This window comes from Carya illinoinensis, chromosome 15 (genome assembly GCF_018687715.1).
Source record: "Carya illinoinensis cultivar Pawnee chromosome 15, C.illinoinensisPawnee_v1, whole genome shotgun sequence".
NCBI lineage: Eukaryota > Viridiplantae > Streptophyta > Magnoliopsida > Fagales > Juglandaceae > Carya > Carya illinoinensis.
The window spans coordinates 34,424,610-34,452,608 of record NC_056766.1 but is presented as its reverse complement, the minus strand read 5'-3'; the positions used below and the strand labels follow the sequence as shown (position 1 = coordinate 34,452,608).

The following is a 27,999-nucleotide window of genomic DNA, read 5'->3' as shown; positions in this document are numbered from 1 at the left end:
TTTCATGTTTATGGTTTGTTGGGTTTTTCTCTTAATCAGTAGTTAAATTATAGTTTATTCATATTTTGTTATCTTCTTATTTCATATGTTGAATATGTGAAAGATTAATCTATTATTCAAAATTTATTTTGTAGGAGCATCGACCATATGTTAAAAGCACTGCGGTGAAATTATCAAAAAAAATTTGGAAGATTCAAGTTTATGTAGATCTAGAAAAATTGAAGAAGAAAAAGTATAGGCATTTTAATGTCCTCTCTATTGAAGCAGTGTAAGATGAGGAAAATATTAGATTGTCATCCTAGAATTAAAATTATCTCAAATAGCTTTCATAAAACTATGGGCGATATTTATTTATAGGACGATACTAAAGATTTTATTAATACTTTTCTTTTAAAATATATTACAACATGTAATTATTTATTAATTATATAAACATTACATCGTTAGTTATTTAATTAATCAAAATTATTACGTTGTTATTAATAAAAAATTAATTCTTAAAAAAAAAATTAAATATAAACTAAGCAAATGTGTATTGCACGTTGTTTTTACCTAATATTATTAAAAAGCAACTAACTAAATTTATAAAAATAAATTTTTAAATTAAATTTTGATTAAATTTTATTGAACCACAACTAATGCTCACATGGGCCGAAGCAGCTGGCTCATGAAATTTAAGTAAATCGGATCGAGCTTAGATTCAGATAGTCCGACTCCTTTTACCGGACCCATGAACGATCACAATTCACAAGCATACAGATCACAGATTTTTCCATATCTTTTTCCTTCCCATCCACAGCACTGCCAGAACTCTTATCCACTCAGCAATGGCTCTCACCATAGCCAACGGAGGAGGTGGTGGTGGTGGAGGAGTAGGTATCCTCTATGGCAACACCGCGAAGCATCCTTACACCCACATCCCCAACCGGCGCCACGTCCTCTTCCCACTCTCCACCAGGACCACCACCCTCCTCGTGGTCTCGGCCAAGCGTTTCTCCTCCCGGTCCGGACGGCTCGAAGGCAAGAACCGGAAGGGCTCTACCACCACCAAAGACCAAGAAGAGAAACAACTACAACGCGAGGCCGTGGAGGATATGCCCAGCATCGAAAATGTTGGCTTCGTCGGAGATGGTACTGCCGATGACGCTGCGCTTGTCTTGCCGGAGCTTCCGGGTGCCGAGAAAGACTTCTGGGAAGGGCCGCAGTGGGACGCGCTTGGTTTCTTTGTACAATACTTGTGGGCTTTTGGCATCGTCTTTGCGGTATATTAATTTGGTTTTGCTCCTCCCCTTCGTGTTCTTGGTTTTGTTGCTTTTGTTGCTTTTAGTCTTATATGTATATTGTCTTCTTTCAATTTGAGTTTCAGTTATATTCGTTTCTGTTGGATTTTGCCATTTGAAAAATGGTTGCTTTGGTAATTGCGCAGAACTTGAGCTCATAGACACTGATTGTAGAATAGTTTTGCAGAACTTTATTTATCTTAGCCAATTGGCAGAGACCCTTTCTGAATCTCCTCTAGAAAGTGCATAGGCTATGAATCAACTTAGTGCCATTGAAAAATGCTTAATCTACGGGTAACTGAAACTGGGATACAGAAGAGACAATGGTTGGAATGGCTATATATTGTTCTCCTGACTAGATATATTTTTCATCCTTCAAGGGATGGATTTTTCTGCTTTAATAATTTCAAGGAAAGTAATAATACCACCTCCCATTAGTTTAGGTTCTTTGGGAGATGTGGTAATCTTTCTGCTCTCATGCTTTAGTAATTATTAGGTAGTCTTTAGAGTACAAACAATTGTTACTCCCATTCTATCACAAAATGACAGGCCTTTTTTTTTTTTTTTTGATCGGTAAAAACAAAATGACAGGCCATTAAAATTGCTTATGTGATAAGACAGGACCACCACTCTGTCCAGCTCCGGGAGTATCTAATGATTTGTCCTCGTACTTATACTGGCCATTGTGTCAAAGAATCTTGTGGCTTCAGCCTTGTATGAAGCTAATGACATACCAAGATCCATATGTTACTATAACCTAGATGAAGAATCGTTAAACTAATGGTTGAATGAGTACTTCACCATTTCTTATCATTTTAGTTCTGAGGATAAGTGGCAATTTTTCATATTATTACACCAGTAATCCTGGATTTGAATGTGATCTCCACTCTATATCACCTATCTAAAGTTAGTAGCTTAACTTGTTAATCTCCCTTGCTGCGAGAGGTTAGGTGCAGTGTGAAAGCAAGTCTTGGAATAACCCCAAGGGGTTGGCCCAAGTGGTGAAGGCCTTGGTCTTGGGGTCTCATTCCCTTCAAGGTCCAAGGTTCAACACCTTATGGGTGCAAACAATCCTTTGGAGCCACACTCCCTGGTGAAAAGCCAGCGATTTAACCAGTTCCGTGTACGGAAACTTCCGAGGGTGCGGTGCATGGGACCGGGGTTTATTCTGCAGGGGTGGGTCCAAAGGGCCCTGCCTTGGAGAGGTTCCCCGACATCAAAAAAAAGTGAAAGCAAGTCTTGGAATAATGGTTTATTCCCCTCTTCCTAGTAGCATCCACCACATATGAAGCTGATAAAATTCCCAAATAAGATGAAAGAAAAGTGCAACTGAACATTTGTGGTTGGATGTGGATCCCTTGTCAATGTCTACTCTACCTACCATAAAGATTTCATTTTGTAATACAAAGAGACAAACAACTTAACCCTCAAGATTATAAACTTATTCAACTTCTTACAAACTATAATATCTTACCTTTAATATCTAATATTTGAATTTAAATTATTTCACCATTAAAAGCTCCCCCTGATAGTGGGGATTTGGAAAGTTATGGTAAGACTCAGATGATCTTTGCATATAGTAAACTTCATCAGCTAAAGCTAAAAGTATACGTCTTTGGACTTGGGAACAAAGAGGTGTGAGAAGTGTTTCTTTAATGTTTTTCCCATACCAAGCATCCATCCTTTACTTCTCGAAAAGAAATGCATCCCTCCCTCCATCATTGAGAGTATTGACATTACAGTTGTTTTGTTCTTGTCGGTAGTTGATGGTGATCCAGTGCAATTGTTAATTAGATTTGTGCATTAATAAATAAGCACACATAAAAAACGCACATTGTTCTGAATTATGCTTAAGGTTGGATATATTTGTTATCAATCATGTTATTGAGGGCAATAATTGTGGCAGTTTCTTTAACTCCTTTTCTTGATTGAAAAAAAAAAAAGCATCAAAGAAAATCTATACCATGCCTTATTTTCACGTGTACCAAGGTTGAGAAGCCTTATCATTTTACAGACAATATGATACTGCACAATAGATATTTCCTATAAAATGCTTATGATATCTCCGGGTAAATGAAATGAGTCCTGCTAGTCAAGCATATTCTTATTTGGCTTGAGGAGTTAGCTTCTTAATGAAAATCAAGGCTGATATATTACAGTTTGGTCTGGACAGCTAATTGCATGTGGGGTTGCTGTGGCTACTTACAACGAAGGGGCAACAGATTTTAAGGAGACTCCTGCGTACAAAGAGTCAATTCAATCTCGAGAGCTTTTAGATGAACCTGATGGATCAAACTCGGATGTGTTTGAGTCCAACCCTACCGAAGTTGCTCCTAGTTTGGAGTAGTCTCTTTATAGTGATTGTTTAAAAAGCAAGGTTTACTTCTCGGATATGATATAGAAGAAATATTCCAACCGAGGGCTCTTATCTAATTTGTAAGGTAATGTTTCTGCATATATGCTGTAACTTGAGATGTTGATACAGAAAAATTTGTTAGTGTGCTCTGAGTTTACACTCAAATTATTGAAACATCTTTTGATATTGCCTCCTGAGTTTTCACGTACAAGTAACAAGTTTCTGAGCTATGGTTTCAGGTAATTACATAGGATAGTCAAGTTCTGTGGTTGAAGTATCATTTTACTTTTAACAGGACAACCTTTTAAGTCAGGACGGATTTTCTATATTGCTTTCTGATATGAATTGATTCATTGAAGATTGAAATTTCGTGGAAAAAAAAAAAAATTGGTAGCAAATATTTTATTTGCCACTTTTCAGGGAAAGACACTATGAGCATATTAGTAATGCTAGATACAATTTTTAGAGTGTATAAATTTCGCGCATTCCCTTTAAAAAAAATAGGGTCCACCGTTTAAAAATGGGGTTTTATGAACAGTGTTTTTGGTACTGTACCAGCCGGTACGGCGGGTACATTTCATACCAGTCACTAGACCGGTATAGGTATAGTACCTGTTTTGTACCGGCTGAAATACCGGCCGGTACTATACAGGCATGCGTACCGGCCTGTACCGGCCGGTATTTCAGCCCTTTATCTTTTTTTTTTTTTAAGTTATAATCTTATTTTTTGACTCCCAATTCATACTAGACTATTTATAATTTATATATACATATGTATTCATATATAATTTATTCATATATAGACTATTATTTTGAAATATAATTTATATATATATTTATATATCGACTATTTCGAAAACGGTACACGAAACGGTACCGGTACCGAAATATTTCGTTCTAGTGCCTTGACCGGTACGATATCCGGTACGGTATTCAAAACATTGTTTATGAAGGTTCTAGATTTGTCCACTCTTTTAAATGGAATACGCGAGATTTGCACACTATGTATTGGCATTTTAATAATGTCTATTTTAATGATGCATGGGATGGAGGTTTACCCTGGAGGGATAAACGGCCCTGTCTTGAAGAGGTCCTGATATAATAATAATAATAATGTCTGTTTTACCATCAGGAAAATGGCACCTGCCCTTTAGATCCTTTTGTCCAAATAACAGAGTATGCGTAATAAACTACAGCTATTATTTTTATTCCAACTAACATCAAATCCTAAATCCTAGTTTAACTCACTGGTAAACATTCATCCATGACAACAGTAAAAGGCTATAATGGAGCCACAATTACAGTAATCTCCCCAACAAAAAAGCTGCCATTGTCACCACCAATGTAAAATCACCTTTTGCTTTCAATTTGGTGCTGAGGCTACTGCCAAAGCCCAGTCCCATAATGTTGGGTCTTGGTTGCACCTGGACCATTGGAGAAGCTGAAGCTCCCAGAGAAGAAAATTGTCAAAAAAAATAAAAAATAAAAGACGATCAAGATTTTTGGTTGGAAAATGCAAATCTATGGACGGTCAGAATTATTTATGCAATCAATTTATAATATCAGATTTCTAATTGATTTACATATCCATAGCATCTATTTTTACTGTTATTTCAGACATTTTTATATCATTATATAACTCAAATAAAAGAAAAATTATTCACCATCCCTACACTGCATACTTTTTAATGCTTATACCAAAGATGTGGTTTCTTGAAATTTCAGACTGGAAGAAGATTAATTGCAAAATGTTGGAGTCGGACAATATCTAATATTGTGGAGTTCACAGACCATGTCAATCTCTCCAAACTATATAGTATTTGAATAAAAAATCTTAAAATCTAAATCCAGAGATTGTATGCATACCAACAACGGTTGAGTTGGGATTTGTCCCATGAGTAGAGTTGGTGTTTGTCCCCGGGGAAACTTGAGAACCAGGTGAACTAGGAGGCACATTTTTTCCTTAATCAAAGTCAAAAAATGTTTTAAAAGAAAAAGATTAGAAAAAAGTACAATAAAATCCACGAATCTGCTAGCATAGTTAATAGTTGCACACCTTATGCATGTTCAATTCTAGCCAAGAGATGGAACACTAAACACTGTAATTTTCTTTCTGATGGTGTACCTGAACAAGCAGAGATGTCGGCTTGAAGTTTGCAAAGATTAGGCAGCTGCAGGGCAAGTGTGGTGTTTATAGGGAAAGAGCTGATCGAGGTAGTGTCATTGATCAAGAGGCAAAGACAATGGGGCTCTTGGCTGTAGAGTTGCTCGAGGTTGTTGCAACACATCTGCGCTGGTGACTGAGCTGTACCCTGCACAAATGGTGCACAAGGGGCCAGTGGAAGCAGGTGCGATGCACATTCGGCTATGGTGGGACTAGAGGAACTGGGGTTTTGGGAAAGGATGGTTCTTAGAAGGGTAATGAAAAGGAGTGGAATCAGAGTGGGGATGACAATAAGAGGATGTGATTGAGGAGAAGCCATGGTTTCTTCTTTGCCTTCGATGCATTAGGGCCCAAAAGTGTCTATAAAGATAAAAGTGCATTGTTTGAGTGTGAATTGCTACATGCATGGTGTGTGTTATTCTACGTGCACTTCTCTCTCTCTCTCTCTCTCTCTCTCTCTCTCTCTCTCTCTCTCTCTCTCTTCCTTATTTTTCCTCTCATTTTGTTGCACTTTGGAATTAAAAAAGATCTTCTACTGCTTGTCCACCACCATCAAACACGTGCCCCAATATGCCTAGAATGAATCTATGCAGCCTTGAGTGATGTCTTCCGTAGTGGCACTCTAGTTAACTCACTAATCTACTATGTGAAGAGCAAATCTCCACGATACCCTATATAAATATCGGAAAGGTTTTCTATTTGATTAGGATTGAGCTTGTCCATTCCATCCTATCCTAGGAGACAGAGTTTCAAAGATTTCCCGGTTAAAATAAAATCAATTGGCATTAGAAAAGAGCAATCGACATCTTTTCAGCATAATTTGATGCTCATGTGTGAGAACCTACGCTTTTGCAGCTATGGAGTCTGCAAAGATATTATGTATTGGAAAAAGATGTACTGCAGTATCTGGAAAACTTCCTTGTAAAGCTTGAAGAGGGACTGGACACTTTCTTTCCATGGTGAACTCCCAAGTAATTATAAAGTGTAAATTTCTTAGAGGAGAAAAAAGGTCTGTTCAGTGTCAGCATTAGATGAGGTTTGCTTTTTTTTATGCTATGCTATTAGAATATAAAAATGAATAAGAAACTATACGGAAACAGCCTAATCTTTAGATTACCTTTTGCAAATGGGTTTCTATTCTTGTGGAAATATCTGTGTTTTATCGTTAAAAAGTATTCAGGATAGGCCTTTTTCTTCTGGAACCATTGGCTTTGCATCACATGAGCATCCAAAGCAGCTTTATGCTTGATTGCTTAAAGATTAAGAAGAAATAAAGATTTGGAATCTCATAATATATTGAGGTTCAATGTTTACTCTTTTACTTGGATTTAAATCCCATTTCTAAGTTCAATTCTACAACCTGTTTGGTAATTTTTTCTACCATGCATATATGCTATGGTAATAGGGTACACACCTGCTTAAAGTATAGAAGTAGTTAGAGATCAGTATGATTTAAAACATGCTGGAACCATTGGCTTTGCATCACATGAGCATCCAAAGCAGCTTTATGCTTGATTGCTTAAAGATTAAGAAGAAATAAAGATTTGGAATGTCATAATATATTGAGGTTCAATGTTTACTCTTTTACTTGGATTTAAATCCCATTTCTAAGTTCAATTCTACAACCTGTTTGGTAATTTTTTCTACCATGCATATATGCTATGGTAATAGGGTACACACCTGCTTAAAGTATAGAAGTAGTTAGAGATCAGTATGATTTAAAACATGCTATTGGAATAGACACAATGGATGATCCGAACTTTTACTCACTCAATTAAAATCGAAATTCCAGTTCCTAATTAATAAGTGGATTCACGTGCTATATGATCCCACATGTAAGAGAGTGTTAAAAACATATAATTTAAATAATTGGATTCACTCATTCCATTACTCTAAAGTGCAAAGTAAGTGAAGAAGAAAAAGATCTCTTCAAATTCGGGCCTAAAATGTGAGAGAATATGATGTATAAAGTGGCCTAGTCTTATAACATTTTATGGACAACATTAAATGATCAATAAATATCAATTTGGCAAAAAATCGCGAGCACGTTGATCCAAATAAGAAAATGTACTTATTTTGCATTCCATTTTTTCATTTAAGAGACGTCTACACCACAAAAACGATGCCTTAATTAATTCCCATCTGCACAGGAGCCTCCAGGAACAGAAAACGATGCTCTCTTAGTGCAATGCATAAACAATTCAAGAAGTCAAGAATAATGAGCATAACATGTAATATTGCCTTCAGTAATGTTGGCAATGGAAGAATCAGATTCTAGAGTGGAACCAAGAATTCAAGTACATGGTTGAAACATAAACCAGCTCATGAGCCATGTTCATTTTTATTCTCAATACCCCATTAGTGCCTGCCCGGCCTTCTGATATCCACTTTTCTGTCTTCCATCCAAGCATTTCTGAGTTCTCATACTACTCTTAACTCTCTCTCTCTCTCTCTCTGGATTTCAATTTTCATGACAGAAAAGGCATCTCTCTCTCTCTCTCTCTCTCTCTCTGATAATATAGGTTTAGGTTTTTCATTGCAGTTCTAAGTTTTCGTCTGGCATGGCAGGTTTTCTGCATGGTCATGAGGATCAACATCGACTGCAATGGCTGTTACAGGAAAGTAAGGAGATCACTTCTTAGTATGAAAGGTGAGATTTCTATGATCACCCAAATTTGTCAAGAACTGATCCATTGAAGATTCATTGATATTGATCTATATATGCTTTTCTTTATGATAGAGTTGGAGAAACATTTGATAGAGAAAAACCAGAGCCTGGTAAGTGTTATTGGTAGATTTATTCCACAGGAAGTGGCAATCAAAATCAGGAAGCAAACTAACCGCAGAGTTGAGATATTGGACATCCAAGAATTCCGCCGCACCTAGCTACGAAAATCAAGACCAGAAACCTTTGATCAGTTCTTGCAACCTTTGTGCCCGACAGCAGCCAAATCGAATCTTGTTTAACATGCAGTTAAAGCTTGCAATTGAAGCTTCGGCGTAATGTTACTCATCATCATAATTTTTATTATTTTTTTATCATATTTTAATGTGATATTAGATGATTGAAAACTATTTATTATATTTTAATAATGAACATATCATTTAATGCCATATTATAGAACGAGAAAATCGATAATAAATAGATTTTTTTATTTTTCAAAAACTTTGTTCTCCTGTGCTAATTGTTAGTTAAAAGAGATTCTACAAAAATAACTATTATAAATTGACAGTAAGCTTACAGTACATGAATATGTCCTTTGCTTGAGTTTTTCGTGGATTCCATACATCTGCCTAGCCGTTGTTTTCATTTCATCAGCACGTTTTACATGCATCCATGAATGCCTAGAAAGTTCATTGTCATGACTTTGTGGTCCCTCTGCATGCAAGATATTATGCAGTGGTTTGCTTCCCTTTTTGTAATGTGTTTGATATTGGTAGCAGTTTAGTTATTTACGTACGATCACTTTTGTATATTTATTATGCATTTTATTGATATAATTGGTTAAAATAGTTATTTTATATTAATAAAAGTGATGTAACCAATTATATTAGTGGAGCATACAAGAAGTAAGTAAAAATGACTGCACACAGAGTTTTTTAATTTTTTAAGGTATTTTATTTTAATGTTTGTAAATATTGTTTTAATTTTTATGTTTTTTTTTTTATAGAAATTTTAATTTTTATGTTTGGGTAATAAATAAATAAGTCGTTTTAATTATTGTGATCTCCAATCCAACATTTGTTTTACACACCGAATGCTTGGGCCACATTCTGTCACCTTCAACATGCTTGTATTTCACATGTACTGTCGTCCATATAATTGTTAAGACTCGGGGCATGTTTGGAAAGTATAATGTGATTAAAATTTTATAAATAGTAGTAAAATAATTTATGAATAATAATGAAATAATTTAAATTAAAATGTTTTATTGAGTTTTGAAAAGTAAGAGAGAGTTGAATAAAATATTATAAAGTTAAAATTTTGTTTAAATATTATTTTTGTTTTGAAATTGAAAAAAATTGTATTATTTTTTGTGTTTTGTTTAAAAATTTAAAAAATTTATAACGATTAGAAGAAAAAAAAATTAAAAATTATTTTATATTTAAATGATGTTTGATAAAAAAAACTACAAAAAATTTTCAAATAGAAATCTCACTTGCTAAACATGGCCTTAGGGCATTGTTAATGGATTGTGCATATGTGAAAGATACTTTTGATGAATATAAAATGAATTTAAATTTTTGTAATCTCATTAACATAAGTCTCTATATTGGAATAGAAATTTTTTCATTATAAAATAACATAAGATGAATTTGATTTTGACTATTCACATCAAATCTCTATACTAGATTATCCATTTATTTATTATATAGTAATGAGTAATTAATAATTTAAAAAATATTTAATTTTTTTACTTATTAATTTATTTTATTTTATCATATTTTATTATTCTACCTATTATATGTTAATTAATAATCATATTCCAATTAAATTATATAGATGTTTGTGGATGTAAATGGAGAGAAGAGAGACAGTATTATAAAAAGATAATAAAATAAGCATTTGATATATGTACAATATCTATCAAATTTGCTTTTAGTTTTAGATTTATTGTAACTAAAAACTACTGTAGTAAAGTTTTGGAGAATCTAATGTGATGATTTTTTTACGTCCTATTAGGCATTTGAAGATGTTTTTTAATATTTAACTATTCCATTAACAATGTTCTTACAATGCGGGATTGGAGACTCAGCTAAGTCATATTTGTGAAAATTCAAATAGCAATAACTCAATATTTTAGCCTATATATCCACAAACATAACAAAAGTTGTAGCTGACAAATGTTGATTTGAGCTTTTCTTCATAGTTTTGATAGATCTACTAAAATTGTCAAAGAAAAAAGGAAAAATATAGTTGTAAGTATAATTATGCATTAATCTGTATATTAATATGATGTGATTGGTCAAAAAGTAAATTTTATTAAAAATAATATTAATTTAAATTTTAACTATAAATAAATTAATATTAATATATAAATTAGTATGCGACTGTGCTTGTATATAGTAAAACTCTAAACTAAAAGGGGATGACAGATTTACGAGAAAACAAAAAGTTATTTTGTTCACTTTAGCTTCGCATTGAACCATCTTCGTGGGTCAAAGTGTTGGATAAAATGAGACCCATGGGCCACGACTGAAAGTTATGGGTCACCGTTTTGGAAGCGAGTATTGGACCCACAACAATGGCCAATGGTTTATGTCATGGAGTGGCTATGTACTTATCAAGTCACGTGGACTAATCATTTATTGCATTTTTTTTAATTGTTATTTAAATATAAATACTTTTAAATTTATCATTATAATTTTTACGATTAATCATTATAATTTTTTTAAAAAAATAATTTAATTTTTTTAAATCTTTAAATAAAAATTAAATTAAAAAATTATATTATAATAATATTTTAATTTTATAATAATTGTTATTCAACTTTTTCTCTCTTATTTCTCAAAACTTAATAAATACTAGAGTTTTGTTATATGCAAGCAATGTTGAGTACTAATCTGCGTATCAATATTGATTCCTTCATATTCAAAATTTAAATTAGTATTGTTTTTAATAAAATCTACTTTTTGACCAATCACGTTAAATTTGTATATATATTAATACGCAGTTGTGCTTGCAACTAGAATTTTTCAAATACTTAACTCAAACTAAAAACTATCTCATTACTATTCATAAAACATTTTACTACTATTCACAAAATTTTTATCCCATCCCATTTCTTAAGCATTCCAACTTTGTTTGGATTCTAAAAGCATTTCAAATTATTTTAATTTATATGTGAATAGTAATGACTTAAGATATTTGAATGGGTTTTATATGTTTCATTGAGATGTGCTTGGATTTTGAAATAGATTGAGATATGTTTAATTTTTTTATGAAAAATTGAAAAAAATTAGTAAGACTTATTAATGATTAATTTTGTTATTGTAGTGATGAAATAACAATAAAAATTCCATCAATAAACAATGCTGAGTTAAGATGAAAAATTGTGGTTATTTTAGATAAAATAAGTTATGTGTGTTTGGATGAAGAGTATACATATCCATATGAAACTATCTTGAAAGATCAGAGATCATCTTAGCACCCAAATGGGTCCTAAAGGGATGCTTGGGGAATGAGATAAGATGTAAATTTTGTAAATAGTAGTAAAATAGTTTATTAATAATAGTGAAATGTTTGAATTAAGATATTTTATTTGGTTTGGAAAAAGAAGCAAGAAAATGTTGAAATATTATTATAATATAATTTTTTATTTGAAATTTGAAAAGTATAATATTATGAGAAGTAATATATATAGTCATTTTTACATATTTCTTGCCACTCTACTAATATGAGTAGTTATAATATATTGAAAAAAATAGCGTAATCAATCATATTAGTAGAATGTATAAAAAGTACATAAAAATAACTGTATATAAAATTTTTAAATTTTATAATGATTAGATAATAATTAGATATATAAATTTAAAATTTAAAATTTAAAATTAAGATGAAATGAGATGACTTTGCTATTCAAACTAGGGGTGGGTAGCGGGGGCCCCCGCCCCCGTCCGCCCCGCCTCCGCATGGGCGGACGGGGTACCCCGCACCGCACATGCCGGGGCGGGGGACCCCGCTACGCATGAAAAACACTAAGCGGGGGCGGGGGGCGGGCAGGGCTCAACCCCGCCCCGCTTTTCCCCCGCCTCGCATTTTATATTTATATTTATAAATATATATATTTTATATTTATAAATATATATTTTTATTTTACAAATTGTATATATATAATATATTACAATTTGTTAAACTTGTTCACAAGAATCACAAGAGAGTGAGACTTGTTCATCACAAGGTAAGTCCCACATTGCTCAAGTAAGACTCTTGTATGGCCTTAGAGTTCTATATAAATGAGGCCTAGGGTGCTCATGGCATATGCAAGCTTGTGATGAACAAGTCTCACTCTCTTGTGATTCTTGTGAACAAGTTTAACAAATTTAAAAATTAGTAACATAATTTTTATGTTATTAGTTTTTAAATTATTATTATATATATAAATTTTAATTTAAGATTTAATTATATAATAATTTGAGTCTAAAAATAATATTTTTAGACACAAAATTTTTTTTAAGCCCATTAAAATATGGGATTCTTGAAGTGGGTGGGGGGCAGGGCGGATGGGGTGTTTGCCCCGCCCCCTCGGCACCGGAGCGGGGCCTGGGGCGAGGTGCGGATGAAATATTCATCCCCCGCATCATGCAGATAGTACCCCTAATTCAAACCAAACTTTAGTAATATTTAAAAAAAATTATAAAATAAAATGAGATTACTTTTTCAAACATGTCATTAGAAAATGAGATAAAAGGGAAAAGACAAAGGTCACTTAGACGAAAACTAACGGTCTCTCTTTCTATATACACATACACATGTATAGCAAGTGGAACGGTTTTCATCGGACAAGTGGGTAGAGTAGAATACCCCTTTACATGCCGACCATACATGTTTTTAGGGAAAAATATCTGCCTATCCTTTACCCACTAGGCTACATAGAATGCATGGGTGGGCGGTTTGGTGGCCCACCGTTCAGCTCTGCTACTTTTTTTGAGATAGCTGCTGTCACTGTATATAAAACAGGCTGAGTACGAAAATTTCAGGATAATGATAGAGACTTTTGTTTACTTGTCTCCTTTGTCTCCTTCTCAAAACGCATTTCCTTTTTGAAAAATAATATTATTACTACTTAATTATAATTTATTTACAACTCTTTTTATATTTGATTTTTTTTAATTTTTTATTTTACTTAATAATTAAAGAAATGAATATTAATAAAATTATATTTTTTTTAAATTTTTTAATAATTAAAGATGTTAAAAAAATACTTAAAAGAAAATAATATAAAAATAAAAAAATTTGAAATACATATAAGTGGTAAATGGGTTGTAATGTAGTTGGTGGTGTATCATTGTTCAATTTATTTTTATATAATTTATTAAATTTATTTTACAATAAAAATAATTTTATAATTTAATAGAATACATCATAATATATCAATTTATAAATTTATTTTTATATAATCTATTTATAATTAAATTTTTTATATTAAAATAGCTTTCTTTTCTAGTCAACCCAAAATTAAAGTTTACAAGACTAAATATATAGGATAGAGTAATACTACATATAATTATAGAATACGTAAGTATCGTACAGTCATTTTAAAAATTAGTAAAATTTATTATTAAAAATTAACATTTTTTTATAAAAATTTTATATTTATTTATTTTTTTAAAATAATTATTGTAAAGTCACAATTACAACTTCTGGTAATAGCTCGGGATGTTCTTTAGGCCAACTTTTTACAGTTGCTTAAGACAACTAACCAATCAAACTGCTTTAAAATAAAGAAAAATTATAAGTATAAGTCTATACACTACATTTTTTTTATTTTTTAAATTTTTTTCTTTTATTAAATATTTGGTATATAAATAATGAGTAGAAGAATTTAATTAGTCTAAGAAAAATAAATCTAAAATAAATAAAAAAAATGCTTATACATAACAAAGCTTTAAAATATAATATTAATATATAATCATAAGTCAAGAAAATTAAGTTTTAAAATTTAGAGTTAATTGTAAAATTAATACCTGGAATTTCAATTTTTACAATATTAATATTTGAATTTCAAAAAATTTTCCAACAAATATTTCTATCTATTTTTCGTTAAAAAATTAACAATAAACTATATGTCAATCTCTAATTAGCTGACACACAGTAATATCCTTATCAATCAATTAGAGATTGACACATGGCGTACAGATGCCACCTCCTAATAACGTAATAAAATTTTAGTTTCTTAAAATTTAGATATTAATTTTATAAAAGTTAAAAATCAAAACCTCAAATTACAAAAATTCAAGTATGGATTTTATAATTAACCCTAAAATTTAATAATTTATTATCTACACTAATCTGGAAAAGGGTTTGAAATATCAAAAATTTTAACTGTAATTAATTTTCACGTATTTCATTAATATGATTGAATGTGTTTTTATTTTAATATAAAATAATTATTTTAACCAAATATATTAATACAATAAATTAAAAAGATGCAAAAATGAATAATGATTCTGGATAAGTTTAGATGGTGAAATGAGAATTTTTAATTTTAAATGAAAGTTAAATAAAATATCATATTTTAATATTATTATTATTTTAAAATTTGAAAAAGTTAAATTAAAATTTAAAAAAGTTAAATTATATATTATATTTTATGTAAAAATTTTAAAAAATTATAATAATAAAATAAAATGAGATGAGAATTTTGTATTTAATCATAGCAACCAAACTTACCCTAAATAATTTTTAAAAATTTTAAATATAATTATTTTTATATACTTTTTTATATATTTTATTTATATATTTAGTTATATATTAAAAAAATTAATACAATTAATTAAATGCGTAAAATATAAGTAAATGTGACAAAAGTGACAGTACCATTATTCAATAATTTTTATTTCGTTTGTCAGCGTTTACGGCATTCGGAAAAACAAAGGGGAAGAGAAGCTATGATTGATATCCAGTAACTTCCTTTGACGACACGTTGCATTATCAATACTATTTCCATCGTCGATTGGCACCAAATAAAGCTGGAAAAATGGTTCCAGATTCTCCGCATCTATTCTTTCCAACCCCACCCAACCTTTTCTGAGCCATCTTCCCCAGATTTTTAGATCATTGATACGCCACCGGCCACCCTCAGATTCCGTGCCAATTTTTTCTTTTTCTTTTTTCTTTTTTTTTTTGGGGGGGTAAGAGGTAAACAAATTCGAGCTCTTGCAGATATTTTTCAAAGTATCAACCCTTTGTGTATGACATTATTGTTAGTTTTGTATCAGTCTCTGCGATTTCTTGGGAGACATGGAGGCCAAACTGGGTTCCTTCAGATACAGTTTCGCGGAGAGAAGGGAGAGGCTGCTGTCGGCAAAGGGGTACTCGGAGCTCGGTGGGTTTATCCCCGTTTTAGGAGACAGTGAAGAAGAAGGAGAAGCAGTTAGGTGTGGGTGTCTCTCGTTTCGGTCGCTTTCGGATAAAGCTTCGAGGTCTTGGAAGACGGTGCAAGATGTGGCTTACGAGGCCTGGAAGATGGGTCGGTCGGACCACAGGAAGATTGTCTTCTCCGCGAAAATGGGTCTGGCCTTGATGCTTATTTCCTTGCTGGTTTTCTTGAAAGTGCCGGGCGAGGAGGTCGGCCGCTACTCCGTTTGGGCTCTTCTCACTGTTGTGGTCGTCTTTGAGTTCAGTATAGGTATTGAAATCAACTTTCTTTCTGGGCTTGTTTACTGCTTCTATTTCTTATTCTTTTTTATTTTGCGAGTGTCTGACATCCGTGTATATGTGAATTTGTTCGTGTCTAGGCATGTTATAGAATCTGGGTCACGGCTGTGCTAATATATACATGTATATGTATGGGGATGATGTGTATAAGTATATATGCTTAATTATGAGTGTTCAGCTTTAACATGATGCATTAAATTAATAGGCATAATGAATTGGATGGGGATTTGCCCGGAAGCTATAATTGGTTGAAAAGGTTATGTGTGTGATGTATTGATGTTGATGAAAACGAATGGGTTTAATTATTGGGATGAAAAAGTGAAGTCAACAAGTATCACGAGAAATTGTTGTATATTCAATTGTTACTAAAAAAAACAAAAATTATTATATATTAAATGGAGTAAGAAATGCTGCAAAATTCCTTTTTGTCATTATTATAACATTATCATTGCCCACATCTTTTCTCTCGATAATTTATGGAATAAAGCAAAGTTTGAGCATGAAGATTGAATTGATTAGTCTTAGGTTTCAGCTCCCGATTTGAGTCACCTCCTTTTCTTTTTTTTGATAGGTAAGTCACCTCCTTTTCTTTCAAATGAAATGTTTACTTTCTTCTCTTTCCAGATGATAAATTCTACTTTAACAAACTTTCGTTTGACTTGGGTCCTCTGTGTTTTTAGTCCTTACGTTTGGTGGGTATGTTCTCCTGCAGGAGCAACACTTAGCAAAGGATTTAACCGTGGGTTGGGGACATTATCAGCTGGTGGGCTTGCTTTAGGCATGGCAGAGTTAGCGGAATTGGCTGGAAAGTGGGAAGAAGTTTTTATCATTCTGAGTATCTTCATCATAGGTATTTGAGTGTGTCATCAAGTATTCTTCTGTTATTGGAAAAAAGTTTTTTGAATCCTTATTTTTTATTACCGGCATGTCTTTCTGACAAGTATGTGTGGTTTCTAGGATTTTGCGCAACTTATGCAAAACTATACCCAACATTGAAGCCTTATGAATATGGGTTTCGGGTCTTCTTGTTGACTTACTGTTTCATTACGGTATCTGGCTATAGGACAGGGGAATTTATGAATACAGCCGTGACCCGATTCTTGCTCATTGCACTTGGTGCCGGTGTTTGTTTGGTAGTAAACATATGCATTTATCCCATCTGGGCTGGTGAGGATCTGCACAATTTGGTGGCAAAGAATTTCACAGGTGTTGCAACATCTTTGGAAGGTGTGTCTGCTTCATGTTTTTATTATATCCTTCCAAGAGTAAAATTGCTCCACTCAGTAAATTTTTTCTATGAAGATTCATGTTTTATTGTCTTCATTCGTGCTTAGCTCATTTAGATGAGATTATATTTCAGGTTGTGTTAATGGTTACCTTGATTGTGTCGAGTACAAAAGGGTCCCTTCAAAAATTCTTACCTACCAAGCTTCGGATGACCCTCTGTACAGTGGCTACAGATCAGCTGTAGAATCTATAAGCCAAGAGGATGCTCTGGTATTGTTTAGCGTAATTATGCTGGATCTGCAATTCATTGTATCGACTGTATTGATTACTATGTAATGCTTCATCTCCAAGTTATTGCATTGATAGTATTGATCACCATATAATTTCTGACTCTTCCTCTTGTTTGAAGATGGGATTTGCTATTTGGGAACCACCTCATGGTCCTTACAAAATGCTTAAATACCCATGGAAGAACTACGTCAAATTAAGCGGTGCATTGAGGCATTGTGCATTTATGGTCATGGCTTTGCATGGATGTATACTTTCAGAAATACAGGTGCATTTCAACTGTATCTACATTTTTGTGTGGTTGTTAGAAGGAACAGTTGGATCCTCCTTTTCATATTGCAAACGATGCTGGGGTTTGTTTGACAACGTTAACATTTTGGAGCTTTGAGTAAATTTGCTTTATGGTCGTTTCCTGCAGACTGTTTGTGTCTTTAAAATCCGTTCACTATAATTTGAACTGTAGATCATATATTTATGTTCCTGTAGAGTTTGTTTCAGATTTTTTTAAACACTCCTTGAAGAAAGGTCCTAGGCTTGGTGGTTATTGTGCCAAAAATATCATTATTTCTTTTTTCTTTTGTTTTAAACCACAACCTGGACAATTCTTCTGCGCATAATTCGTGTTATCTGCTTTGACATCCAGCAGAATTGGTGGTTATGCTATTCCATATCTCAGATTACTTGAAGTTGCATTCATGTGCATAAGAAAGTGTGGGTGTTTGGGTGTCCACTTATTAAACTTCCATTGCTTGTACATGTAGGCCCCTGCTGAAAGAAGACAGGTTTTTCGAAGTGAGCTTCGGAGAGTGGGTTTTGAGGGTGCTAAAGTGTTGCATGAACTTGGGCACAAAGTGAGAAGGATGGAGAGATTAGGTCCAGTGGACATACTTTATGCAGTGCATGAGGCTGCAGAAGAGTTGCAAAAGAAGATTGACCACAAATCATTCCTTCTTGTCAATTCTGAGAGCTGGGAAATTGGAAACCGGCCGGAGCTGGGAGATCCCCAGGATTTTCTGAACTTGGATGAAGAAAGTAAAATCCTTGAATACAAGTCCCTGAGTGAAACTGTACTAGATCTCAGATCGGTTCCAGTTTCACCTAGTTGGGATCGGAAGGTCCGCATAAATTCCGCCCTGGGTGCTGGTGTTCCTCCAGAAAACATGTTCATGAAACAAATATCATGGCCCCGACGTGTTTCATTTAATGCTGACGCGGTGCTGATAGAGGAAGAATCAAAAACTTATGAAAATGCTAGCGCACTGTCATTAGCCACGTTTGCATCCCTTTTGATTGAATTTGTTGCAAGGCTTCAAAATCTTGTCAACTCATTTGAAGAATTGAGTGACAAAGCAAACTTCAAGGATCCTTTTGAGCAACCATCAACAATGGAGCCCGAGGGGCTTTGCAACAGATTGTTCAACTTCCTAAAGTCTGGGAACTCGAAACGTCACCTACTCAGTTAAAGTCTAAAGATGATGGAAAACAAATGCCCTTATTACCTTATGTATCATCTTCCAGGAGCTATGCCTTCTAATATTCCCGGAGCTATGCCTTCTAATATTCCCCTCAAATCGAGGCCTTCATTAGTCGGCTATAAAACACAATGAACACACATTTCTGCTGTTTTTCTTGAAGATTAATGTTCTTACTGGCATCAATGCTCACCAAGAGAAATCCTAATGGAGAACTTGCAATCCGTATACCGCCAGAGGATTATAAGGATTGATCTGATCGTGATCACAACATATATGTATGTGCTACTCTTAAAATGTTGTAGTAAAGATCGTTCAATTATCTCTAAGCCGAAGTGCATGCCAACCCAATAAAATTAATGCTCTCTTTCTAGGGGTTGTCTTCGTTTTGATTCAGAGAATATTTTATCTTATCTCATCTCATTAATAAATTTTTACATAAAATATAATAAATAATTTAATTTTTTAAAATTTTCATTTAATTTTTTCAAATTTTAAAATAATAATAATATTAAAAAAATAATATTTTAACAATATTTTATTTAATTTTTACTTTTCATTTAAAATTATCACATCTCATATTTAAATTTAAACAAATTTACACAGTTCAAATTTTAAAATAATAATAATATTAAAAAAATAATATTTTATTTAAATTTTAAAAACTTTCATTTAAAATTATATTATCTCATTTCTGAATTCAAACCAACTCCACTTCTACAAATGAATTGGAATTTTTTATTCCTGTCTTTTTTATCTCCAACTATGAGAGGGTTGGATGGCTAGGATTACTTAAAAAAATATTAAGAGCCAAGTATGGCTCATTTGCCAAGTATTCTAATTAGTTTAAATCAGGGCTTGTTAACTCAGCATACAATTTTGTGCTTTAAGTTCTATGTAATTATGCAAAATCTTAGTGACAGGGAATGTCTTGCTATTGTAACCATGAAAATAAAGAGCAAAGATTTATTTGAAAGCTTCAATCCAAATAGATTAGATTTGGACCCGCATTTCTATGAACTTTTTATAAAAAAAAAATGTTTCGACTGAAAGGGATTTTATAAAAATAAATTTATAAATTGATATATTTTTTGTGATAAGTTAGATCTATTTTATAATAAAAATAACTTTGGATTATGATACATAAACTTCACATTTAAATCACCATACAAAATTTCTTACACCTATTTTGTAATATGGAAGAAATTTACCCATTTGGGATATTTGAGTTGAGATATTAAATTCTTAAAATTTTTCATAATTTCATTTTTAAATATTACTCAAACATAAAAAAAAATTTCAATTTCAAATTTTTAAATTTTTTATCTAATCATTATACAAACAAAAAAATTAATACAACTTTTATAAACTTTTTAAAACAAAAATAATATCAATTTTTTAACTTTATATTTTTTTTTTAACTTTTTTTTTTTTTTCATTTCCAAAACCTATGCCACTGCTATTAATAGAATTTTAAAATACTCCAAATATCCAAGTGAGTCCTAAATGTCTTTAGTAGGAAAATGCTTATCTCACAAATAGTGATCACCGATGGAGGCCACTAATTTAGTTTTTTTATTTTTATTTTTTAACTTAATAATTAAGTAAATATTATTTAATAAATTTATGATTTTTATTTATTTTTTAAAAATTTTAAAAAGGTTCAAAAAACTATTAAAAAGTTAATAATAATAATAAAAATTACCTATTGCGTGACTCTCTTGGTGGCCTCCCCTCGTGAGAGTAGCCCCACCCCTTTTGTTTTTGTTTTTTTTGTCAGCACCACCCTTTTTAGCATTCTCTGTCTAGTTTAATTGTGAAGATGGACAAAAGATAAATGATTCGAGACAATATCAACCGCTAAAAATCTTAAGCTATAAGTAAACATTACTTCTTTTATTTTTATTTTTATTTTTATTTATTTATTTATTTTTTTGTATTTTCAAAATATAATGTGTCAAAAGAGTGAAAAGTAGGTTACTCAAGAGCAGGTTATTTTTCTCTACAAAGTAAGAAAAAAGCATCTTTGCCTTTTGAGAGCTTTTTGAAATGTTCCTTATCTTCTCCGAATCTTTTTTTCCATGTCTTTCAAGCTCACGTAAAGTAAAGTAAAAGAACAAGTAATTTGGGATTAATTTCATTTCTAAAATAAACTCAATCCCATTGTAACTAGGAAAAGTTTTCGCCATTTGGGATTGTACTTGTCTACTTAATTGTAATTAGTTCATAATGCCCTAAAATTTAATGAAGTGGTAATAAGATTTTGGCCAAGTATTGTTAGCAAAGAATTCTTAATTTTTCATGATGTATGTCTAGGAATGATTAGAGTTAGTGCATTTTACGATCTCAAATGCCAAAAGTATGGTTAAATTACCAATACCATGCTCCTTGAGGTGTACACCCATGGTTTGGGAAATAAACTTAACTTGCATAGTATGTAGGGGACACTAAAATTTAACACAATTTGGTACCTAGGTTTACATCCGCGAGTTTGGGGTGTGAAATTCACTATAAATAGTATTTGATACTTGCATTCTTTCTCTCTTTGGCTCTCTATTATGCTAAAAAATAGAAGAGAGGGAAGTAGATGGAGTTTATCATTTGGTATTAAAATCTTTTGAATATCCAATACCCCATTTTCTATTTAAGCTCTCTAGTTTGTCCTCTCTTCCTTTCTTGGTTCCTAGGTCTTTATATTGTCCCATCAACAACTTTTGCCAAAAGCCTTATATTATGGTCTTGAATGTTGAATCCCCCCTTTTTGTATGCCTTGTGGCTCCCTTGTGTTGTCAATGTTCAATGTATCATGTGATTTTTGTGTGACATATAATCATAATGCCTCGAGAATGGCTTCAAAGAAGCTTGACCTTGGCAATGCAAGAAGCCTTGAAGGGTCTTTGAAGGCAGGAATGAAAGCACACGTCTCCTTGTAGGAGACTTGAAGGTGGCTTACGTGTCACACCCTTTCAAATATATTATATATATTTATTTAATAATTTTATATTTATATTAAAACTCTGGGTAATTAAAATAAAGATACTACTCATTTAAAACCAAATAGTTACATTCCTTGATGGAAGGAAGCAACACTTAGAAAACAGTGGATAAGGGTCTTGGCCTATCTATATATAAATGCCTGTGATTTTTCATCAGTCACAATTTTATGATCTTAAAATAAAGATAGGCTAAAAGCCCCTACCCAATACTCTCCATATAGAAATCTGTGAGGGTTTATAATCTAGAAACAATTGGTTCCTGCAAATACTTGATCAACGATGGCCAGAGGTTAGTGTTCTAACGATTCTTTTATTATCAAATATTCTCCAAAATCTTTCAAGGAACCCTTAATGATTATACAATTTCTGTGGGGTCATTGATGATTAAACCTTGATGAGGCTTTCCCTTGATGATGCTCGAAGTCTCAAGGGGTCTTTGAGGATTGGACCTTAAAGAGGCTGGCCTTTGAAGATGGTAGGGGTCGTGCCTCCCAATTTTTAGGAATTATTGTGGATTGTAAGAATATGGCATTCACAACCAACTTAGGGTGTTAGGAGGATGTACCCAGTATACTTTGGAGATTCTTGCTAGTCTACCGGAAGTACCCTTGCCCCTAATCTTTTTATAAATTTTTCCGAGTTGTAGCTATGTGGTGTCCTCGACCAATGTGTAGTGCCGATGTGACATTACCTCAAGGCAGAAAAATCACTGCGAGTTGCATATGTAGGGTTCAAGATCGACATATAGTGGTGATTGGACATAGCCCTAGGCTTTGGAAATCTTTGTGGGTAGTGGGGATGGAAGGGAGTTTTTGTACCTAGCTGGATTAGGCCCAGTCCATTTTACCGAAACTCGTGGCCCACGACTTGGCAAGCTAGAGAATAAAAAGGGGAAACTCAAGCTGGCCCAAGAAAGGAGAAACACATAGCATACTCTCAAACAAGGCATATTAATGAGGGAAAGACCAGTTGAAATCCTGTTCCCGACACGATCAACGACATTAAATGTGATGTTGAATGACCAAAGCCAGGGTCGAGTTTATGTCACTGACAGGAACAACCGCATTCAATGCGACACCACACCCGGAACAAAGAGTGATCATTATAGTGATAGAGGAGCTATAGATCCCTTAAGGGACATGGGTATAAATAAAACGGAGCAGACAAAGAGAGAAGGTTAATCACTCTGAACTCACTCTCTACTATTTCTCTCTTTTCTCTAGCACTGAATATATTCTGGTTTTGGCATCGAAAGTGTCATGGACACAACCGACCACCATATTCTTCTCTTTTACAAGAACTCGGGGCAGTTCAAAACTCGTGGTAACAAAACACTCTTTAACATGGGATGTTGTCTTTGCGATCGATGTATAGCTTTGGCAAGACATACCTCAAGCTTTAGGATCCTTGCAAGTCGGGGGGATGTGTTATGAAGTTGAGTTACGAGCTAGAAGACAATAGAAAGGGGAAGAAGTACTTAGAAGAAAAGAAAGAGGGAGAAGTTTTGGAAAAGAAGGAAATGGTGTCGGATGGTTAGGGAATGGAACACAACGTCGTTTTGCAGAAAAAAGGAGGAATAGGTAGCAACAAATGAAATGTTGCATATTAGTCTAATAAATTGAGTCTGAGTCATACACTGCGTTTAATGTATTATTTGGGGTCTATTGAGTTTGTTATTTCATTTACAAATTGTAATCTTCCATGAGGGGCGTTTAGGGCTACTGTCAGTACACAAAAGAGATGTTGAAAAGGGAAATGTATTTTGGAATATTACACAATCTAAAGTTTTGAAGGAATTGGGATGCCTCGTACAATCCCAAGATGTGACTATTTTCTCTAAATTACATTCTCTACAAATGTTCTCTCATAATTACTTTCATATTTCTCTTCCCATCTATTTCATTATTCTGCTTGAGTTAGATCTTAACAAAGTGGTATTAAAAGCCATTAATCTTGATGGCAGAGGGAACATGATCAAAATCTAGCAAGAGAATTGTCAGTGGCAGGTTGAGCAACATGAGGTAAATATTCAGCAACATAAGGAAAAAATTGAACAATTAGCTAATTGATGAAAACAATTGTAGTAAATCAAAACAATGTGGGTCATAGAGAATTACAAGTAGACACTGATTTAGAAACTCATGAACAATGGAGGGGGTTTCCAAGAGAATTGAGGTTGAATTATCACTTTGATGGTGATAATTTAGTTGCTTTGTGCTTCAAGGCTAATCAGTATTTTGAGTACAACCAACCCAGCCTATGCATCACTTGTTAATGGCCTCCTACCACTTGGAGGGGGAAGTAATGATCTAGTACTAGGACGCTGTGGAGAGTGGGATCTTTAACAATTGAGAAAGTTTTTGTAGAGTATTGCAAGTGCACTTTGTCCTTATTGCGTATGATGACCCAATGGAAGCCCTTACCCACCTCAAACAAACCTCAATAGTAGCAAATTACAAAGCCCAACTTGAGGCCCTATCAAATCGACTAAGGGGCCTCTCAGAACACCACAAGCTCAGTTATATTTTAAGTGGATTGAGAGACGAGATCTACTTGCCCATAAGAGTGTTAAACCCCATTGACTTGAATTCTGCCTTTGGGTTGGTAAAGATTTAGGAAGAATATCTTAATAGCACTAAGAAATTTGTAGAAGTGGGAAGTGATAGATGGAACTCACCTACAATAGGTTGACACTTCTAACAAGTGGCAAAAGTCATTCCCTTCAACTAGAAGAATCTCCTATACATATATGGATGAGAAAATAAAAAAAAAAGGGTTATGTTATCATTGTAATGAAAAATGGAACCCTGTTCACTTATGTAAAGGTCCTAAAGTGTATTTGCTACAAGGGGTGGAGGATGGAGAGGAATAAATGCATGACGAAGTCTATTGTGATTCTGTAGAAATTGAGAAAGGTGGAATACATCATGTGGTTAAAGGGGAACCCAAAATATCCATCCATGCAATGGCTAGAACATCTACTCCAAATACTATGAGATTGTTGGGTAGAATCAAGGGTGAAATGGTGGTGATATTGATGGATTCTAGAAGCACTCATAATTTCCTTGATCTATCAATAGCTATGAAGGTTAAGCCGTACGTAGAAGAAGGGTTCAGGCGAATTGTCAAGATAGCCAATAGAGATAAAATTAAGACTGAAGGATTTTGCAAGGACCTCACATTCAAAATCCAAGGTAATAAGTTCCAATCTTCCATTTATTCGCTAAAACTTGGTGGTTGTGGTGTAGTGTTGGGGGTGCAATGGTTGGAAACCTTGGGACCCATAGTGTGAGATTTTGCTAATTTACATATGTAGTTTGAAAAATGGGGCCGTAAGATTAGGTTGAATGGGTTATGTATAAAGAATTCGACCTTTAAAGGGTTTGAAAAGTTAGTGCAAGTGAGTTAATAGATAGCTTATTAAAAGAGTTTAATGGGTTGTTTGCTAAACCTAAGGGCCTCCCTTGTTGTAGGCCCCAAGACCCACATAAATTGTCCTTATGGAAGGAAACCAACCCATTTCTACAAGGCCTACTGATATCCATTTTACAAAAAATTTGAGAATGAAATGATAGTTGCTGACTTACTTAAAACAGGGGTAATAAAGCCAAATTCCAGCCCTTTTTCCTTACCCATGTTATTAGTATGCAAGGCGGCTAGTAGCTGGAGTTTTTGTGTGGATTATAGGGCTCTAAACCAGCAAACTATAAAAAGATAAGTTCCCATTTCGGTGATTGATGAGCTGTTGGGCGAGCTATTTGGGGCAGCAGTGTTCTCTAAGTTAGATTTAAGGTTAGGATGCCACACATGAAGATATACCTAAAACGGCTTTTCACACTTATGAGAGGCACTATACATTTTCAGTGATGTCCTTTGAGTTCAGTAATGCCTCTTCAACATTTCAAGGCTTAATGAATGATATTTTTGAGCTCTTCCTAAGGAGATTCGTGTTGATGTTCTTTGACAACATCTTGGTGTACTACAAAGACCTATACGAGCAGTTGGCCATTTGAGGTTGGTTTTGAAAAAATTATAGCCACATAGGGTTTTGGTTAAGGGGTCTAAATGTACTTTTGGGGTGAGAGAAGTGGATTACTTGGGTCATGTAATCTCAGCCAAGGATGTAAAAGCTGACCCCAAAAGAATTCAGCCATGGTGGAGTGGCCACAACCTAATAATTTGTAGGCACTAAGAGGGTTCCTTGGGTTGATGGGCTATTATAGGGAATTTATCAAAGGCTATGGCTTCATTACTGCCCCACTCACTGATTTTCTTAAATAAATACATTTACATGGAGTGAAATAGCCATCAAGGCCTTTAAGGAGCTCAAGAGGGCAGTCACATCACCAAACCCTTGGTGTTGAGACTACCAGATTTCATCAAAACATTTACTATTGAATATGATGCAAGTGGTAATGGTATGATTGCAGTATTAATGCAAATAGGACAACCAATTGTTTATATGAGTAAAGCACTTAAGGGTAAAGCCCTTCGATTATCCACCTACGATAAAAAGCAATTAATAGTGGTTATTGCAGTACAAAAGTGGCGTCGTTACCTGTTGGGGTAGTCCTTTGTTATTAAGATTGACCAACAGTCTCTTAAGTTCTTCGTAGAGTAGAAAATTGGAATTGAAACATAACAAAAATGCTCTAAATTACTAGGGTACAATTTTGTGATTAAATATAACGGGGGAAGGAGAACTGTTTGGAGATTCCTTATCACGAAGGGAAGAAACAGATATTGAGATAGATGAGTTAATGGCCATGATTACCTTTCCAACTGCGGTTTGGATTGAGGAATTGAAGCTAAGCTATTTGAGGAAATATTAGACTTAATCAACAAACTCAGAAATAACCAATTAGTTCCTAAGGGATTTACATTACAACATGATTTGATACTCAAAAAGGGGAGATTAGTGGTAGTCCATGATTCTCCCTTCAAGGAAAAAGTTCTTAATTACATCCATACTAACCCACAGGCTGGCCATGCAGGCTTTCTAAAGACTTACCAAAGGGCCAAAGTTGATTTTTATTTGAAGGGAATGAAAAAAGATATAAAGAAAATGGTTCGAGAGTGTGACATTTGTTAGATTAACAAGACCAAAACCACACTTCCAATAGGCCTATTGCAACCATTACCCATCCCACATCAAGTTTGGATTGACATTACACTTGATTTTGTATAGAAACTCCCAATGTCTTACGAGTTTAGTGTGATCCTAGTAGTGATAGATAGGTTCACTAAATATGGGCACTTTATGTCCTCACCTCATCCTTATTCAACTCAAAATGTGGCATGGTTATTTTTATACGGGGTTTTTAAGCTACATGAAATGCCACAAATCATAGCGTCTGACAGGGACGCCATATTTTTCAGCTCTTTTTGGCAAGCCTTATTCAAGCTACAAGGGTCATCACTTCACTACAGCTCAGCTTACCACTCACAATCTAACGATCAGACTGAGGCCCTAAATAAATGTTTAGAGTGTGCTACCTAATGTGTTTTGCATACGACAAGCCACACAGTTGGTCACAGTGGCTTCCCATGGTAGAGTGGTGGTACAATAACTTTTACTACAACTCTACCAAGATCAGTTCTTTTAAAGCACTCTACAATTACCCCCTCACAATCTCCTCTCATATGTTCTAGGCACGCACCTCAGCCAGTGTGGATATGGACCAGTTGTTACGAAATTGAGAGCAAATTCAAAACTTGCTGGAAATTTAACATTAGCACAAAATAGGATAAAGATCTATACAGATAGGAAAAGAATAGAGAGAAAATTTGATCTTGGAGAGTGGGTTTACCTCTGTTTACAATCTTACTACCAAA

At 33.6% G+C, this 27,999-nt stretch overlaps 4 protein-coding genes across 6 annotated transcripts; 3 read left to right on the top strand and 1 right to left on the bottom strand.

Moving 5' to 3' along the window:
- The first annotated feature begins 728 nt into the window (after positions 1–728).
- LOC122297782 lies at positions 729–3,824 on the top strand. Its single transcript, XM_043107974.1, has 2 exons — positions 729–1,262; positions 3,454–3,824. The coding sequence occupies exons 1-2, from the start codon at positions 828–830 to the stop codon at positions 3,625–3,627; spliced, it is 609 nt and encodes a 202-aa protein (XP_042963908.1). The 5' UTR covers positions 729–827; the 3' UTR covers positions 3,628–3,824.
- A 910-nt stretch (positions 3,825–4,734) lies between these two features.
- Positions 4,735–6,691, bottom strand: LOC122297229 (non-specific lipid transfer protein GPI-anchored 10-like). Of its 2 annotated transcripts, none has more exons than XM_043107216.1 (3): positions 5,762–6,691; positions 5,503–5,598; positions 4,735–5,060 (listed from the first exon to the last, which is right to left on the bottom strand). In XM_043107216.1, exons 1-3 carry the CDS (start codon positions 6,117–6,119, stop codon positions 5,017–5,019), a joined length of 498 nt encoding a protein of 165 aa, XP_042963150.1. In that variant the 5' UTR covers positions 6,120–6,691; the 3' UTR covers positions 4,735–5,016. The 2 variants fall into 2 exon arrangements, with proteins under 2 accessions (XP_042963150.1, XP_042963149.1); XM_043107215.1 differs by having other exon boundaries at positions 4,735–5,077; positions 5,762–6,675.
- Positions 6,692–7,993: 1,302 nt separating this feature from the next.
- Positions 7,994–8,914, top strand: LOC122297383 (heavy metal-associated isoprenylated plant protein 25-like). Its single transcript, XM_043107421.1, has 3 exons — positions 7,994–8,282; positions 8,369–8,450; positions 8,541–8,914. The coding sequence occupies exons 1-3, from the start codon at positions 8,271–8,273 to the stop codon at positions 8,684–8,686; spliced, it is 240 nt and encodes a 79-aa protein (XP_042963355.1). The 5' UTR covers positions 7,994–8,270; the 3' UTR covers positions 8,687–8,914.
- Positions 8,915–15,457: 6,543 nt separating this feature from the next.
- Positions 15,458–19,541, top strand: LOC122297156 (aluminum-activated malate transporter 9-like). 2 transcript variants are annotated; one of them, XM_043107066.1, is made up of 7 exons: positions 15,458–15,662; positions 15,743–16,152; positions 16,894–17,031; positions 17,139–17,408; positions 17,542–17,678; positions 17,818–17,964; positions 18,458–19,541. In XM_043107066.1, the coding sequence occupies exons 2-7, from the start codon at positions 15,765–15,767 to the stop codon at positions 19,157–19,159; spliced, it is 1,782 nt and encodes a 593-aa protein (XP_042963000.1). In that variant the 5' UTR covers positions 15,458–15,662; positions 15,743–15,764; the 3' UTR covers positions 19,160–19,541. The 2 variants fall into 2 exon arrangements, with proteins under 2 accessions (XP_042963000.1, XP_042962999.1); XM_043107065.1 differs by having other exon boundaries at positions 15,459–16,152.
- The last annotated feature ends 8,458 nt before the right edge of the window (positions 19,542–27,999 follow it).

Bases quoted from the DNA above. Each gene is read 5' to 3' on its own strand.
- LOC122297782 (XM_043107974.1), top strand. From the start codon at position 828: ATGGCTCTCACCATAGCCAACGGAGGAGGTGGTGGTGGTGGAGGAGTA. The intron at 1,263-3,453 runs GTATATTAATTT...TGGTCTGGACAG, and splicing joins CTTTTGGCATCGTCTTTGCG to CTAATTGCATGTGGGGTTGC.
- LOC122297229 (XM_043107215.1), bottom strand. From the start codon at position 6,119: ATGGCTTCTCCTCAATCACATCCTCTTATTGTCATCCCCACTCTGATT. The intron at 5,599-5,761 runs GTACACCATCAG...ACTTTGATTAAG, and splicing joins CGACATCTCTGCTTGTTCAG to GAAAAAATGTGCCTCCTAGT. The intron at 5,078-5,502 runs GTATGCATACAA...TGGGAGCTTCAG, and splicing joins TCCCAACTCAACCGTTGTTG to CTTCTCCAATGGTCCAGGTG.
- LOC122297383 (XM_043107421.1), top strand. The intron at 8,451-8,540 runs GTGAGATTTCTA...TCTTTATGATAG, and splicing joins ATCACTTCTTAGTATGAAAG to AGTTGGAGAAACATTTGATA.
- LOC122297156 (XM_043107066.1), top strand. From the start codon at position 15,765: ATGGAGGCCAAACTGGGTTCCTTCAGATACAGTTTCGCGGAGAGAAGG. The intron at 17,032-17,138 runs GTATTTGAGTGT...TGTGGTTTCTAG, and splicing joins TCTGAGTATCTTCATCATAG to GATTTTGCGCAACTTATGCA. The intron at 17,409-17,541 runs GTGTGTCTGCTT...ATTATATTTCAG, and splicing joins TGTTGCAACATCTTTGGAAG to GTTGTGTTAATGGTTACCTT.